General features: G+C 39.8%; 1 protein-coding gene across 7 annotated transcripts in view; it reads left to right on the forward strand.

Annotated features, from left to right (window-relative positions):
* LOC124041750 (suppression of tumorigenicity 18 protein-like) overlaps positions 1–16,456 on the forward strand; it is a 42,270-nt gene that overhangs the window by 10,271 nt on the left and 15,543 nt on the right. For 6 of the 7 annotated variants that reach the window (XM_046359715.1, XM_046359713.1, XM_046359714.1 and 3 more), the window contains exons 2-7: positions 4,263–4,381; positions 7,530–7,572; positions 8,452–8,482; positions 8,935–9,128; positions 12,478–13,269; positions 14,392–14,526. In XM_046359715.1, the coding sequence (XP_046215671.1) occupies positions 4,263–4,381; positions 7,530–7,572; positions 8,452–8,482; positions 8,935–9,128; positions 12,478–13,269; positions 14,392–14,526 (1,314 nt within the window). Of the gene's footprint in view, positions 1–3,368; positions 3,391–4,262; positions 4,382–7,529; positions 7,573–8,451; positions 8,483–8,934; positions 9,129–12,477; positions 13,270–14,391; positions 14,527–16,456 lie in introns of all 7 variants that reach the window. The other variant, XM_046359718.1, reaches the window with a different exon arrangement.

Below are 16,456 nucleotides of genomic sequence, written 5' to 3' on the forward strand. Positions count from 1 at the left end.
TGTGAATGGGTTGGTGTTCTACAATTTGGCGATTGTTCATACGGTTTCTCACCCCCCCCCCCTCTCTCTCTATTTGAATGTATATTACATTATCAATACTGAAATAGTGGGGAATTAGGCAAGTCAGGTATGGCTTCTTCCATAAAGATGTAGGATCTGCATGTGATTGCTCTTTTATTGCTGAGAATTGTCCTCCACAGCAGAAAATGCTAACTTGTTGTGTATTTGAGTTTTAAAAAGGCTTCTAAAGTTTGCAATTTCTATCTCTGATGTTTCAGAGTTGATTTGCGCTAACGAAAAAATCTATCAACCCCTACAAATATGTCCATTTATTATAATATACATAATACTTCACATTTCCTGTTGCTGCAGGGTTATTTTCAAACTGGCTGAAATTAATATCCTTCATTTGTACCTTACATGTAGCTTCTTTATCCTACTTGCTGTCACTGTCCACAGTTTTCTCTACTGTTTTGACTTTTTCTACTTTTTACACTCTTCTGTCATCTTGTCATGGTGTTGAATATACAATCTTTCAATGGAAGAGGTATACTGTGAGGATTTTTTGATGGGATGAGTTGGGAGCATTACAAAGACCACTGCTGTGTATGATACTTCGAACTTCTATAGTCCTGAAGACAATTCTCAGTAAAATTGCAGGTGTTGTCACAGAGCTGTTTCTCACGAGGTCATTTGTTTTTAGATCAATCATATCTTAATTGGTTCTGAATCCTAAGAAAGTCACCAATAATTAAACATCTCGGAACCCGTTTGTTAATATGGAACGAATATGAGATGCCGCATTTTATAGAAACATTACCCGATTTTTCTCAAGAGTTTATAAAATGCATCTGTATGAAATCTGAAAGAGAATGTCCCTATCATTCTAAAGGCCGGCTTTGATATGAATAGGAAAATCAGAGACCCCCCCCCTTCCTCTCTTTCACCCTCCCCCTCCTAAAACGTCTCTTAGCTATTATTCTAATGTCCAGCTGCTAGCTTTTTAGGCAGAGGGCATCTGATGGCTGCCTGGTCACAGCACTGCAAATAGAAAATCCTTTTTTCAAAAACTTGTTTATCAAAATAGTCTCTGAGCAGGGCTTGATTAACTCACTATGAATTCATTTGCATGTCAATGAAAGGTGGTGAAAGGAGTTCTGTGTTCCTTACCATCATATAACGTTTCAATTTGTCTCTCCACTGACAAGGTTTATATCACTCTCTGCACCCAAGCGACCACCATTATTGTAAAGAGTACCATTTTTTTTTTGTAAAAAAACAACAACACTTTTACATATTGCTGATTCAAAGCACAGTGGAGGATAACAAAAACCCATGTTACATGTACAATTATGATCCGTTTGCCATACACACGTAGACGTTCATTACAAGGAAATATTAAAGTAAATTGTGATATCTCTTGCCGTTTGCTCTTTATTATGCAGAAAAAGAAAACACTTAGCATGTAAAATGAATCTGACATTTTTTTTCCCTGGGATAAACTATAATCACAGAAGTTACACCGCACATTTCGCCTTTTTTTCTCTCCTTCCCATAGATCAGAGTGTAATTGCCAGTAATCAGGTCTGTTTGCTGCTGATAAAACCACTCTGAATGCGATGAACCCTCTTTGTGTGATGACTCAATTATGCCAGAAGTGGCTCATCAAACCTGGCCCATCAGCTGCTTTAATAAATAAGGAGGAAAACTTGCTGCAGGCGCATTATAATTCCATTCATTCCATAATTAAATCCATTCCCGTTTTAACCCTTCGTTCGTATAGTCTGCCTCTGGAAGAGGAAACAAAAACAGGAGGTGGGGGGGGGGGAGGGGGTGGGGGGTGGGACAAACTGAACAGACAGTGACCTTGTGCAGAGCATCTACCCATCCCCATAATTCAAAATGATACTGCTGAAGAAAGGTTAAGAGAAAAGGCTCAGCGATGGGGGGGGGGGGGGGGATAGGTATCGGTTCAGATAGAGCTCTCGTTCGTTATTTATGCATTGTCTCCACACACAGCTTTAGACAGTAATTATGTTAAAAGTGTAATCTAATCATAACAGTTGGTTGGGTGAAGTGTTAGGGAGCTGACATTTCAAACATCTTATTTGGTGTAATCTCATTTGCCTGGCTATCATCTTGCCTCTGCCCCAATCTGAAGAAAATGTAAACAATGTAATTCATTTTCGTGGTCTTTGAAATACTACTTGCACGACAGTAAGGTTGTATTGGTTTTTAAACGATTTGCCGCCAGTGTCATTGACTTAGTTGGACTTTATCACAATAGTGCCTATGTTAATTACACGAGGGTGTCCCAAGTGCAGGGATAAGCTGGGAACAAGGGGACATTTCAATGACTGAAGGTCAATGATGATGATTATTGTACTCATGAATATCCCTATTAGTTGGATCAGTAGCAGAACAGCAGTTGTTGGGATGGGTCAAAAATAGTAACAACACCACTTGTGTAGATGGCGACATACAGGTGTACCGTTAGTGTCTTAGTAATCAACCTCAATAGTAGTAATCCTAGTCGTAGTAAGTAGTAGGAGTCATTGTAGATAGTAGCATAAGTGGCAACAGGGGTGGTTCCTTCAATATCAACAATATGTGGAAAAACTGCATTGCCTTGTCAATGGCTAACCTTTTGAAGTTGAATTCAAGCAAATAACCCCATATCTGTAATCATGTGTATATTCCCCACTTGTAGTATGTACAGCTATGGTGAACAATAATTATGAACAATATAGGCTTGATTGCATTTATGTTATATTATTCACCTCCCTTTGATTAGAGCAGGGGGAAACCACAGTTGGATCCTAAGTAACATATCCAATGGATAAGCGGTCCCCATTCAACTCCTCTCCAAACAGTGGATGAGGCCATGGTTATTCATGACTGCTTGGACTGAGAAGCCCTCTCCTCTCCCAGTCCCAGTCCCAGTCAGTCAGTCCCATTCTCTCCTCTCCTCTGTGGTGGGAAAGGTAGCAGATGGGGTTAGGATGGGGATTGGGCTGGGCCCAAGGACAGCAAGCAAAGCAGCCAGATTAGCACATAGAGAATCACATAGAAACCCTGAGCATCAGGCATTAGGCAACTCAGTATCCCCAGAGAAATCTGCCCCACACATGGGCAAATAGTCCTCCGAGAGCAAGACGTTATTTGTCTATTTTTGTTGGGAGGGGCGGGAATATGACTCAGAAGACGACAAACCCATCGGCCTGCCTCAAATAGTAGTGAGTCTCTTTTTTCTTATGCTAATGTCTCCCAGAGTCCCCCCCCCTTTTGTTTTCCAGAGGGGAAATGCTCTGAGTGCCTTAATTAAGATGATGTTTTCTGTTTTTCCTTTTCTTTTCTTTTTTTCAAAGCTAACAGAAATAAATAATTCTGGTAATAAGATCTGTGAAGTGAAGAGGCTTAATGTACTCATTGTGTTCATCCTTGTTTTCCCTCTTGGATGTTTTGTATTAATTAGACTGCGCTCAATCTCTGTCTTGCAATCAATTTGCATCTTGTTCCTTCATTCCACAATGTGAGGTTTTATCATGTTTCCTGCTCCCCACCAGCTCAGACTGACTGCACGTTACTCACCATGTATGCCTATCATGACCAGAAACCTTTAGCTAGCAGTGAGGCTTGGAATAGCATGATCATTATCGGTAATTCATTATCCATTATAAACTGGGTGGTTTGAGCCCTGAATGCTGATTGGCTAACATCCGTGGTATATTGGACTGTATACCACGCATATGACAAAACATTTATATTTTCTGCTCTAATTACTTGTTTAACCAGTTTATAATAGCAATAAGGCACCTCGGGGATTGTGATATATGGCCATTATACCACTACTAAGGGCTGTACCCAGGCACTCGGTGTTGCGTCGTGCATAAGAACAGCCCTTAGTCATGGTAAATTGGCCATATACTACACCCCTCATGCCTTATTTCTTATATATACTATGGTAAGTTGATACTATACAAAATGGAAAATATTGCATTTTGGTGAGATAACTCACAACAGCTCTAAAGTTGTATCTTTCCACTCCACTTTTTGTTTTATCCTTTTATTTATTTATTTGCATTAAAGGTATATATATATATATATATATATATATATATATATATACATATATATTTATAAACTGGGTGTTTTGAGTCCTGAATGCTCCGCTTTGCGTTGTGCCTAAGAACAGCCCTTAGCCGTGGTATAATGGCCATATGCCTTAATGCTTAAATATATATATATATTTGTTTTTACAGAGAATGAATTTCTCACTCACATCCTGAAACAAGTCAACAATTGTGCACACATCAACCAAGGTGGACTGCGTGGACCTTGCAGCACGTCATATATATTGCCCAGAAAACTGCAAACAAAGGTAGGCATAATAATATATTTGTATATATACTGAACAAAAATATAATCGCAACATGCAACAATTTCAAAGATGTTACTGAGTTACAGTTCATGTAAGCAAATCAGTCAAATGAAATAAATTAATTCGGTGCTAATCTATGGATTTCACATGACTGGGCAGGGGCACAGTCTTTGGTGGGCCTGAGAGGTCTTAGCCCAATTAGAATGAGGTTTTCCCCACAAAAGGGTTTTGTTACAGACAGAAATACTCCCCACCCACTCCTAGATGATCCCGCAGGTGATGAAGCTGGATGTGGAGGTCCTGGGCTGGCATGGTTATACATGGTCGATTGGACTTACTGTAAAATTCTCCAAAATGACATTGGAGGCAGCTTATGGTAGAGAAATGAAGATTAAATTATCTGGCAACAGCTCTGGTGGACATTCCTGCAGTCAGCATGCCAATTGCACGCTCCCTCAAAACATAAGACATCTGTGGCATTGTGTTGTGTGACAAAAGTGGACTTTTATTGTCCCCCAGCACAAGGTGCACCTATGTAATGATCATGCTTTTTAATCAGCTTCTTGATATGCCACACCTGTCAGGTGGATGGATCATCTTGACAAAGGAGAAATGCTCAGTAACAGGGATGTAAACAAATGTGTGCACAGCATTTGAGAGAAATAAGCTTTTTGTGCTTATGGAACATTTCTGGGATTTTTTACATTTCAGCTCATGAAACATGGGCCCAACACTTTACATGTTGCGTTTACATTTTATTCAGTATATATTTTCTAGTAATAGGTTCACGTAACATACATTTGGATATTATAGCATGCTGCTCTTGGATGTCCTGGGGGAAAAAAAACATTGTGTTACCAATTCACCTGTGAACAGATATAGTTGTGTATTTCTAAGGCTAATGGAAGTGGTAGCCAGGATGTTTTGGAATGAGCAGCATGTTTAGCAGTGTCATGTCAATGCCCTTTTGACCCCTGTGAAATCACAGACTCAGATATTGTTTTACATATGTAGGGATGTGTAGCCAGCTTCGCTGAATGTGCTGCTTTGTTGTTATACCACAACACTTAACTAATAAGTAATGTATCTTACTTAAGGTTTAAGGTAGGCAGAAGGTTACCATGCCTCCCAGTTTACGAGTCCAAATTGGCTAGCTGAAACCATAACAATGTCCGGACAGCTTTGTTTAAGGATAGCCTCTTTTAAAAATACTCATAGTGTCAACAGTGAAGAAACGGGACAGATGTTGTATTGACCAATGACCACCAAAGAGCCATCATAATTTAAAATGTCATACAGTTTTGTGGCATGTCAGGAATATATGACACAAACAAATCACAGCCTGAGAGTGTAGTAAATATGAAATACCAACGAGGCCTTATTTGAATGGCATGTCTCTATTTGTACTGCCCATGTAAATTCTCTTTGAACGTCATGCGTTCCCTCCCTGTCTGCACGAGTTTTCTACTTCTCTCTCATACCCTTAAACATCTACTGGAGCTGCCCCATTACCATACTTCCGATTCCTCCTCTGCAGAATTAGACACAGCTATACAGCTTTGAGTTTAAAGACCAACGATAGCTGTTGTCAAATGGGTGCCAAAAGCACATCCTCTATATACCCTCTCAGAACCTTTGTGCTGCTCATGTTGCAGAAGCTATAATGTTTGAACATAAAAGGTTTGATCGGTTCCTTCGTCTCCCCTCCGATAATACAGGTCGTTTGCTAGATCCAGGCATTTGAAGGAGTACAGTACATCAGTGAACACGCTCACAAACATATTGACTGCATTTGTAAAAGAATGATCTACTGACAAATGATCAGTGAAATAGTGTACGTACTCCTCAGTGTCAGAACCAAGGTCATCAGGGATCTAATATCGACAGGAGCATTAGTATATTCAATTCTTGTTACCATAACGCTTTTAGTTTTTTCATTAAACATGATATTGTGGCTTGACTTGTAAGAAAGAGGAATCCAAATGTTTTATGTGTCGAGCATGATGAAATGTCCTGGTACAAGAGGTTAAATTATGAAATATTATTGAAAACAAGTAGATTTACATCATGTGAGTGTTGCTTCTCAATAATGCAGAGGTGCATCATTTGTAAATATTTGTCAACCTGTGAAATTAATACAGCAATTACGCTATCTGAATATGAAATGTATTTGTATTACTGTAGACACTGTAGCACATACACAGTATCTATAAACGCTTACAAAATGAGTGAGTTTGTCTGTCTGCATGTGTGTGTGTCTGTTTGGAAAAAGTGTAATGAACTAATCAGGTACATTAGTTGTTACAGAATGTCATCTATAGTGTTTGGGTAGTTGTTTGTTTCAATAGGGCCCCGAGTAATCAAAAGTAATGAACCTATTATGAGCAGGTCCTCTGAGGGCCCGGCGTGGCATTAAGAGTGTGGCACATAAAAGGTTTATTAAAGGAAATTAAGGTTCATCACTGCCACACCTGCTCCCCCATTATAAATGTATGACAGGTCAGTGCCTTCAATCACAACAGCAAACCAGAGAGAGGAGTCATGTTTCCCATTACCAGGAAAAGTAACAGCGTATCCTGTGACTCACAGATTTCACTGGCCTGTGACCACTATACACCGCCATCAGCCAGGAATAATTACGCTTAATAGGTTTTATTTGGGATCCACACGTATGGTGGCGAGGGAGAGTGGATTGATTTGAACAACTATTTTGGTCTAAACACACTACTGTATGTCTGTATGCTACCACCTGCACTTTAATGTCATTATTTTGCATTATGACATTTTTTCCCCACCTCAAAGTTTTTTTGTTTTGTTTTAACTTCACCTTAGCTTGGTATTTTGCTTTTACATGCTACATGTGTTTTCGTGACTCTACACCAATTAAATGCCACAGATCATTTGCACGTAACTACATCTATGTTCTGGGAAACATAGGCTATTGTTGATAGGAACGGTCAAAAATCATTTAAAATAAACTTCAACCACTGACGTCAAGGGCTCTCAAACATTAAATGGATCCAGCATCTGCTGACAAAATGTTAACATCATTATTTCAGTCCCAGTTGTCAATATTTACAGAATCTGTATTTTGATAGAAAGTGAGTGTTACATGCATAATGATGCATAGTGTGTTCGTTATTTACAGATGGATTCAGAAGGAGAGGATAACACACTTCAAACATGCAAAGGTGAATAGCTTCAACAACTCTTACCATGTTCAGGCAAGCACATCAATAGCAGTAACCGAGCGCTTCAGCTATTCACACACATTCCACTTATAGAGCTGTGGGGGTCTAGGGGGATATCAGTTCAACAATCCAACTTTACAACTGTCAATTTTACGAATGATCTTACCAATTTGAAGAGCACTGCATTGCCATTACATTACTCAGATGGAGAATTACTTCATCAAATTGGAACAGTGGCTCAAATTAGTTAAGGAGTGCATATATATAGTGTGATTGAAAACCTCTAGACAGGCGATGCCATTATGCTAGTTTTCCAAGCCTCTGAAGTCTGGTTGGTGGCACCAGAGCCATTATTACATCTGGAAAATGTATTATGGAGTTGTGCTTCATGGGAATACGGTGGACCGCTGAATGAGATTTGCATCTGTGCTGCATGGCCCTCTGGGAAAATCGATTTGCCTTTTCAGATCATGTTGTCAAAGCTGTCAGGAGGATGATCTACAGTGGATTGGGGGAGTGGATTTGTTATCAATATAAAGGGAATCTTTGCGATAATTTTGTTCATGTTAGAAAGCTTTTTTTAAAATCGTAAACCATTTAAATATAGCAACGCATTTTTAGACAAGTAACACAAACTCTTTTTTATAGATAATCTGCTCCAAATTCATGCTAGGCTAACACCCCACTACCACGAGGGTACAGTAAGTAGTAGGCCACAGTGTTCCTTCCCCGACTGGTTATCCAAAAGGTGGAGCTACTAGATCAGTAGCCTTGACCAGGATAATGTTTCCCAAGTAGACAGATGCAGAGCCTGAGTCACTCCACAGAGGAAATGTGAACATGACTATTTACCTAACATACCTCTGCTTCTGTTTCCAGTTCCAGTTGAATGCATCACCCAGGCTCCCGGGTAAGGGTTCATGACCTCTTTTTGAAAATAAATCCTTACAGATATCCTCTAACTCACCCCGGGTTTCTATGTCCTTACAATGCAGAGTGAAATAGGCATCCTTTGTTAGTAGACGTGGTATGCTGGCCATGCTCTTATCTTGATAATAATGGTTATAATTACATTTGTCCCCGTAGCTCTTCACTGTTTCTACGTACATCATTTTTAATGGTATTTTGGGGGGTTCGTTCATCATCTCAGCTAAATACAGTTTCTTCAACCTAATGTTGACCTTTTTTCACTATAGCTACAAATGAGACTTGTACTTTCTGAGTCCCGCAAAATACAATTGGTGAATAAACTGACAATGTTACAGTTTAGGTTCACTTTCAGTTCAAATTTTTCAGATGAACCCCAGTATGGCACATTGTTGACCCCGTTGCTCTTTTCATTCATCCATCCCCCCACAACAGCACATATGGGTCTATGGCTGCTAGGAAAAGACTCGCCCAGGAAGGGGTGCAGGGCGCCCCCGTCAACAAGAGAAAGTCTCTCCTGATGAGGCCCCGCCACTACAGCCCCAGCCAGGCGTGCTGTGAGGAGGAGAACGAGGACCTGGCACAGTCACAGGACAAAGAAGAGCTGAGGAACATTGACACTCCAGCAGGTAGACAGATGTCCTGTTGTTTTGTCTGTTTTGATGAACAATTGACGCTGAATTTTAAAATCCCATCTGTTGCATTCATATTTCCGTCCCTCTCTATTGCCTTTTAGGGCCCGGCATCAGCCAGACCCCATAGTCATTATGTACTGGAAGTGAAAGACAACACTGCTGGGTCTACATAAGTTGTGTCTGTCTCACATCCTCAGATTGAAGTTTATCTTTCATTATTTTTTTGTTGAGGCCAGATCTCGGACTTCTCATTTTCTTTTTGTCTGATGTGTTTTCGTTTTTTTTCCTCCAGAAAAGTCATTCAAAAATAGGTTGAAATCACTGAGAATTTAAACATTATGATCGTGTTTGCCTGAGGGCCTTCGGTTTTGAGTCTCATCTGTTGCTGTTTGTAAAGTTAGTTTAGTTGAGTGTAGAATATACACTTCATTGATTGATTATTGACACAAGCTGATGCCGCAACTTAAAAGAACCAGCTCCCCTTCTGAAGGAGGACATTGGCATTGCCTAAACATGTTCTCATAACAAAAAATGTCACTGATACAATAGAATAGAATACATAGGGTGCTCATTTGTCAGGAGATACTAAGACCAAGCTACGTACTCAATGACATAAGGAAATATTTGTGTTTATTTCATTTAAAAACATTGTCCCCCTCCAAAAGCAAAACATTTCTATTTCCTAATGAATTGAATTTTGAGCATTTTGGCCACAATATCCATGGTTTACACATGCATTCTCACCCACTATAATCTGCACTTATTTGGTATATTTTTAACGATGTAACTAAGCAACAAACGTAATTGTCCCCTTCGAAAGCTTTTGTTAGGCCCTCTAACACAGTCCAAATATACATAATTAGGCATAATGTCTACAGCTCATTATAGTACACATGTGGGTAGTTAAATGGACCAAGAGAGTAGCTCAATGAATTGTGCAGATTCATTGGAAATGGAATTGATTTGTTTCTGGGGTTCATATAACATTACAATTATCGTAACCCTTTTTGCACTAGCTTTGCCATCCGTTTTTTTCCCCCCTCGGATAACTTTCTTTGTTCATATACCTCCCTCGTGGTCTGTTTGCGTTTCCAGCAGAGCTTTTATGTGTCTGTATTCTGTCACCACTACTTTCCTACTGCATTATAACCTTTTAATCAAGAAAAATGTATATAAAAAGCCCTATAAAATACAGTGAACGTGTATCAAAAGTCGGGCAACACAAACACATGACTGCAGATTGAGTGGTTAACATAGATCTACATACATTTGTCAACATCATTTTGTCACAGTCTGGTCTGGGGCTATTTTATGTGAAAAGATTGTGACAGTTCAAGTGGATAGAACAAGCAATAAGAATGTAACAGTGAGGATACCGTTCATATCTGCATTTCATGATGAAAAGAGGTTGAAAATGAGCCTCTCATTTGGTCGAGCCGCATTGCGTTCAGCTCCAGCCAAGCTCCAACCCTGCTGCAGAGCGCCGGTAATGGCTATTCTGGAGTACAAACTGTTCACCTGTTCCAATACACAAACCACAGGAGGGATCCAAGTGCAATCTCTTTTCCACTGCACTTCTCTCACTGTGTGTCATCCATCTGGGCCAAAAGAAGCACTTTTTTCCTGTCTGCTCTGCTAATTGTAGCTAAGCATAACTGACTTTTACTCTTTGGCCAGGCTGCTTTTTGTAATGCCTCTGTTTCGAAAGGAAATGCCTCTAACAACAAAGAGGTTATTAGCCACGTTTTGCATTGCAAAATCCAGCTTGATATTTTTGTGGGGTTGCATCTAAAAAAAGGAGTTTCATCAAGTCTATTTCGTTCAAGTTCTTGCTCTGCTGCTGGTATGTTTTGACCTGTCCTCTATTACACTCAACACATTTACCTACATTTGCACAACTTTTTGCCAGAGGTCCGTTTCCAGATAACACTTCCTGCATTTAGCAGCTTTTCTTTTTTTGTGGGATTATGTTTTGTACTGTGGCCTGACTATAATGACGAGTTGTATCTGTTTGATCATGTCTATATCCTCCTCAGTGGAATCCACTTACAAGCCTACGTAGCCTATACGCATCCTAAATGATTCCCAAATCTACCATCAACCTATTGGATCCCTCTCATTCCATTCTCTGTGGGCTACTTTTAGTTTGGTCCATGACGTCTAGCCACTTAAGAGGATAGATCAACTCAGTACAGTACAGCCTACTTATGATTTATGAAGTAAAAACCCTTATGGCCTTTTGCCAAAGAGATTTAGCACAGAATATAAGTTTAAATGATTTGGAGGATCAAAGGAGATTTTATCGGATCAATCCAGATGATGGCTTGCCATTGTTAATCATTGACCATGAGTTAATATTAATATAATCAGGGGTGTTACTAAAATAAAGTGTCATTTAAAATGCATTTTGGGGAACTAAGAGGCCTAGCTTTCCTGTCAGTTCCACTTAAATTGACTAAGCTGGAAACCAGAAAATGAATTGTCAAATATTTTACCATTACTCACAGTCTTGGGATACATTAAATATTTTGATATGTCAATAAAAATGTCCCCTGATAAACAATTTAAAAGCTTGGTAAAGAATCAATGTTAAAATAAATGACTAGGTGCACTGCACATAATGACATGTTGAAAAAATGTGCATTAAAGAAAGGAGAGGAAGAGGAAAACAATGGAATGTTTATTTTATATATTTTTTTACTGACATTTTCGCCACTTTCTTGGTTCTTATGCTTACATAATGAATATGGTTTCTTAAATGAGTTGTATGCGAACGATTACATGTTAATATCTATAAAAATCATAAAGCCCTGCTTAGCTTACACCTAATAACTACTTAAAACTGATGTCCAGTGTCATAAGCGATGTAATCTCTGTCGTAATCTGGTCCGTCTTAATCCATATCAAGTTGTTGTATTCTGATTGGAGATTTTAAAGAAGACGAAGACAATCTTTGTCTTTATCTCTAGGTTTCATGTTCAACTAGCCAAAATAAGTGTCCCGTGTATTATCTCTGACGTACTTGAGGAATTGCAGCATAATCTTGCAGTTTCTGTCCCGTCCATACTATTATTATTTTCATTACATATTTGATTTGATTTGTCAATCCTCTTAACAGTCTTTTGAACTACAAGACATGCGTTTTCAAGATATGGAAACTGTCACGCAATGTGCGTTGAATGTCTCTGCTAAACATTCTAACTAAGCTCAAATGGGGACATACAAATGGTTACTCTCTCTGCCCAGGCAAATGTTCTCGGAAAAGCATGGCCTTAACATGAACAATTGATTCAAAACTGACAGCCTCGTTCTTTATTCTCTTTGCTCCTACTTTGTTTCTTAGATGGTTGCCAAGATACGCTTAATGAAGTGCCCAACCAAAATGGCTGCCAGGACTCAATAACAAAACCCCATGATTCCTTTGGATGGTCTGAAGTGGCGACTGATGACTCTCTCCATGAGGAGGTTGCCGCCTCGGAAACTCTGGAAGATGAAGAGGTGGAGGAACGAAACCAAGAAGAAGAGGAAGAAGAAGACCAAAGTCAGGACAGGATTAGTATGACTTGCAGTTCCTCGCCACGTAAAAGCCCGTACGGGGACAGTCGGAAAGCAGAGCCTCTGTCCCTGACTCATTCTGCTAGGGTGAATGGCTCCAACGGCTTCATCAGCAGCCCCTCCAAAGCCACCACCGGAGAAGGACACCCATTGGGCAGGAACGGCCACCAACACATGAGAGAGGACAATCCTGACTCGGACCTGAGGGGGTACAACATGGGCAGAGTAGGCCCCTTCCAGGCAGGGGCCCTGCGGCTCTACCCCAGTGAGGAGGACAGTGAGGGGGAGCCAGAGGTGGAGAGGCCTCCCCAGCTGGAGGCCTGGGCGCTGGGCCTGCAAGAGATGGAGAGACCGCTGGGCCTGGAGATGGACCGAGACAGAGGAGACAGAGACAGGGACAGAGGGAGGGTGAACCTGAGCCTCCTGGAGCAGGCCATGGTCCTGCAGTCAGAGCAGAGGCATGTCATCCACAATGCCTACAGAGAGATGGACAGGTTCCTACTGGAGCAGATGACCAATGAGAGGAGGCACCAAAGGCTACTGGATGTAAACTCCAGGGTGAGCTATCATGGATGCAAAGGTATGGATAATAGATTTGAATATGTCTTATTTCTTTGTCACTTTAAGATTTTTGCTATTTTATCAGGTGTATGTTTTTTTCACAACAGGCTTTATCAACGTGATGACAGAGAGGACCCTTTTCTTTTAGCCCTTTCTCTGCTTTTGTTTGGGTACTATTTTGGAAACTTGAGCACAATAGAATCACATACAGTGAATATTGCACTTATTGTAATGAAGAGTAGTGGGCATAAAAGAAGTACACAGCAGACATGATTATGCATTTTTATCTAGTACGTATCAGACCTCTTGTGATGTTAATAATGAGGCTCTTCGAAACATAAAAATAATAAAATAACCATATTCTGAGGGGGAAATCGGAGGGAGGAGGAGGGTAAAAATCCTCTTAAGTACTGAAAACATTTTGGCAACAAATGAAGTAATAGACAAAAACAGACTAAAATAAAAAATAAAAAAAATCTTCTGATGGAATTGCTACTACTCAGAAAATTGGATTTTGATAGGAATCAACTGGATATTTAACCATGACCATAACTCTTAAATCCACCCAAAGTACCCCTCATGTTTTCCACTGATTCTTCAAATGACTGAAGCCTAATGTGTAATCCCAGATGTAATCTTTCGATGGATGGGCATTAAGAAATGAATGCCCTGTGTTGAACTGGAAGCCTTAACTAAAATTACAGATTAAAAGAAGCATTTTGCAAAAAAAGTGTCTAGCTCTTTGCATGATACTGTCCTGCAATCTGTATGTTTCTATGTAGATACTGTATATCTATGTATATCTATAGCACTGTAGCTTCAGTATTTAAGTGCGTTTCCACTTAGCAATTCCCAGAATCTCACTTAAAACACATTTTCGAGGAACATTCATTCAAGAGAACCTCTACAAGTTGAATCAAATTAAACTAGGTTCAATAGCTAAGACAATATTTCCAAAATACTTTTTTAATGAACTTTGTTCTACTCTTTGTTTGTGTGGTAAGGAAGGTTATAAAGCATGTCAAGAAGGATACTGCAACATTCTTAAAGGTGTCGTTATGTATGCCTATGTACAGTATGTGTGACATATGTGAATGTCTATGTATAAATCAAAGATTTCCTGCTGTTTGTCTCCTCCCAGACTCTCCACGGCCAGACAAGAAGGATATTAGGTGTCCCACCCCTGGGTGTGATGGGACTGGTCATGTCACTGGTTTGTACCCCCACCACCGGAGTCTGTCTGGCTGTCCCCACAAAGTCAGAGTCCCCCCAGAGAGTAAGTCACTCACGTAGACACCTGCTGTATACATCATACATACACAAGCAGGCACACATATAGAATACAATGGAATGAGATGTTGTGATCAATCGTGAAATAAGTTCTGATGTTCGAAAGGAAATCATGAAGTTATCAAACACAGATGTAGGATCTTAATTTGAGCCAGTTTGCTACAGCAGGACAATTATCCGGGAACAACAGGACATGTGGATTATGATGAAGGCCATTTATGTAGGGGTTGATGCCTTTTTCGTAAGGGAAAATCAAGTCTGAAATTTGAAAGTGGAAATTACAGATGCATTTTTGAACCTCAAATGCACTGCCAGTTTAACATTTCCCGCAACAAGGTGGTCAAATGAAGACCTGTAGGTGCAGAAACTCTTTGATTGAAGGGCATCTCCACATTTTCCATTTATAGAATAATGAAAATAGAAAAATAATACTTGTTGTCACCTAGGAACTTGGAGTTTACCTCTAATTTCTGAATATTGAAAAGGCTTTTTTTATTGGCTGTGATTTAGTAATTTAAATGTAACATAATAAACATTAAACACTGATGTTACAAAAGGAACATAAAAGCAATTACATTTTGTTCAATATGAAAGCATGTGCTCTTAGACCAGAGGCAGTGTTTGCAAATCAAAGGGGTTACTAACTCTGTATTCAAAAAAAAATAGACAAAAACCTGCAAACTAATTGGAAAATATGTACAGAAAATAAAAGTTTCCAAGGATACCGAGTGGAACTCCAACAATGACAATGTTTTATGAAAAAAATATCTGTGCTTTCTTGTTATAGTCTTATTTCCACTAAGGTATTTATATTATGCAACCAACACACGGTGCACTGACAATGGGAACAGTGCTAGTTGGAGATGCTTGTGTCTTCAAAGGATCTGTGCACTATAACCATGGTTTCTGTCTGATCTCACTACATAAGCAATGTGTTAATTGAATAAAATGGTCAAGAAATGAACAGGCAGAATGTATGCCCATAGTTTTCAACTTGATTATTTTCCTGTCTTTTCAAGTCTGTTAATTCTGTTAACTCTTGGCATTCCTATGACTCCTATGCCTACTCTAAATGATGTCACCACTGATGCAGTATATTCACCAGCGATGCAGTATATTCACCACTGATGCAGTATATTCACCACTGATGCAGTATATTCACCACCGATGCAGTATATTCACCACTGATGCAGTATATTCACCACTAATGCAGTATATTTACCACTGATGCAGTATATTCACCACTGATGCAGTATATTCACCACCGATGCAGTGTATTCACCACCGATGCAGTATATTCACCAATGATGCAGTATATTCACCACTGATGCAGTATATTCACCAGCGATGCAGTATATTCACCAGCGATGCAGTATATTCACCACTGATGCAGTATATTCACCACTGATGCAGTATATTCACCACTGATGCAGTATATTCACCACCGATGCAGTATATTCACCACTGACGCGGTATATTCACCAGCGATGCAGTATATTCACCACTGATGCAGTATTTTCACCAGCGATGCAGTATATTCACCACTGATGCAGTATCTTCACCAGCGATGCAGTATATTCACCACCGATGCAGTATATCCACCAGCGATGCAGTATATTCACCACCGATGCAGTATATTCACCAGCGATGCAGTATATTCACCACCGATGCAGTATATTCACCACTGATGCAGTATATTCACCACTGATGTATAATCACCACTGATGCAGTATATTCACCAGCGATGCAGTATATTCACCAGCGATGCAGTATATTCACCACTGATGCAGTATATTCACCACTGATGCAGTATATTCACCAGCGACGCAGTATATTCACCAGCGACGCAGTATATTCACCAGCGATGCAGTATATTCACCAGCGATGCAGTATATTCACCAGCGACGCAGTATATT

The sequence above is a fragment of the Oncorhynchus gorbuscha genome, linkage group LG08 (assembly GCF_021184085.1).
Source record: "Oncorhynchus gorbuscha isolate QuinsamMale2020 ecotype Even-year linkage group LG08, OgorEven_v1.0, whole genome shotgun sequence".
Classification (NCBI taxonomy): Eukaryota; Metazoa; Chordata; class Actinopteri; order Salmoniformes; family Salmonidae; genus Oncorhynchus; species Oncorhynchus gorbuscha.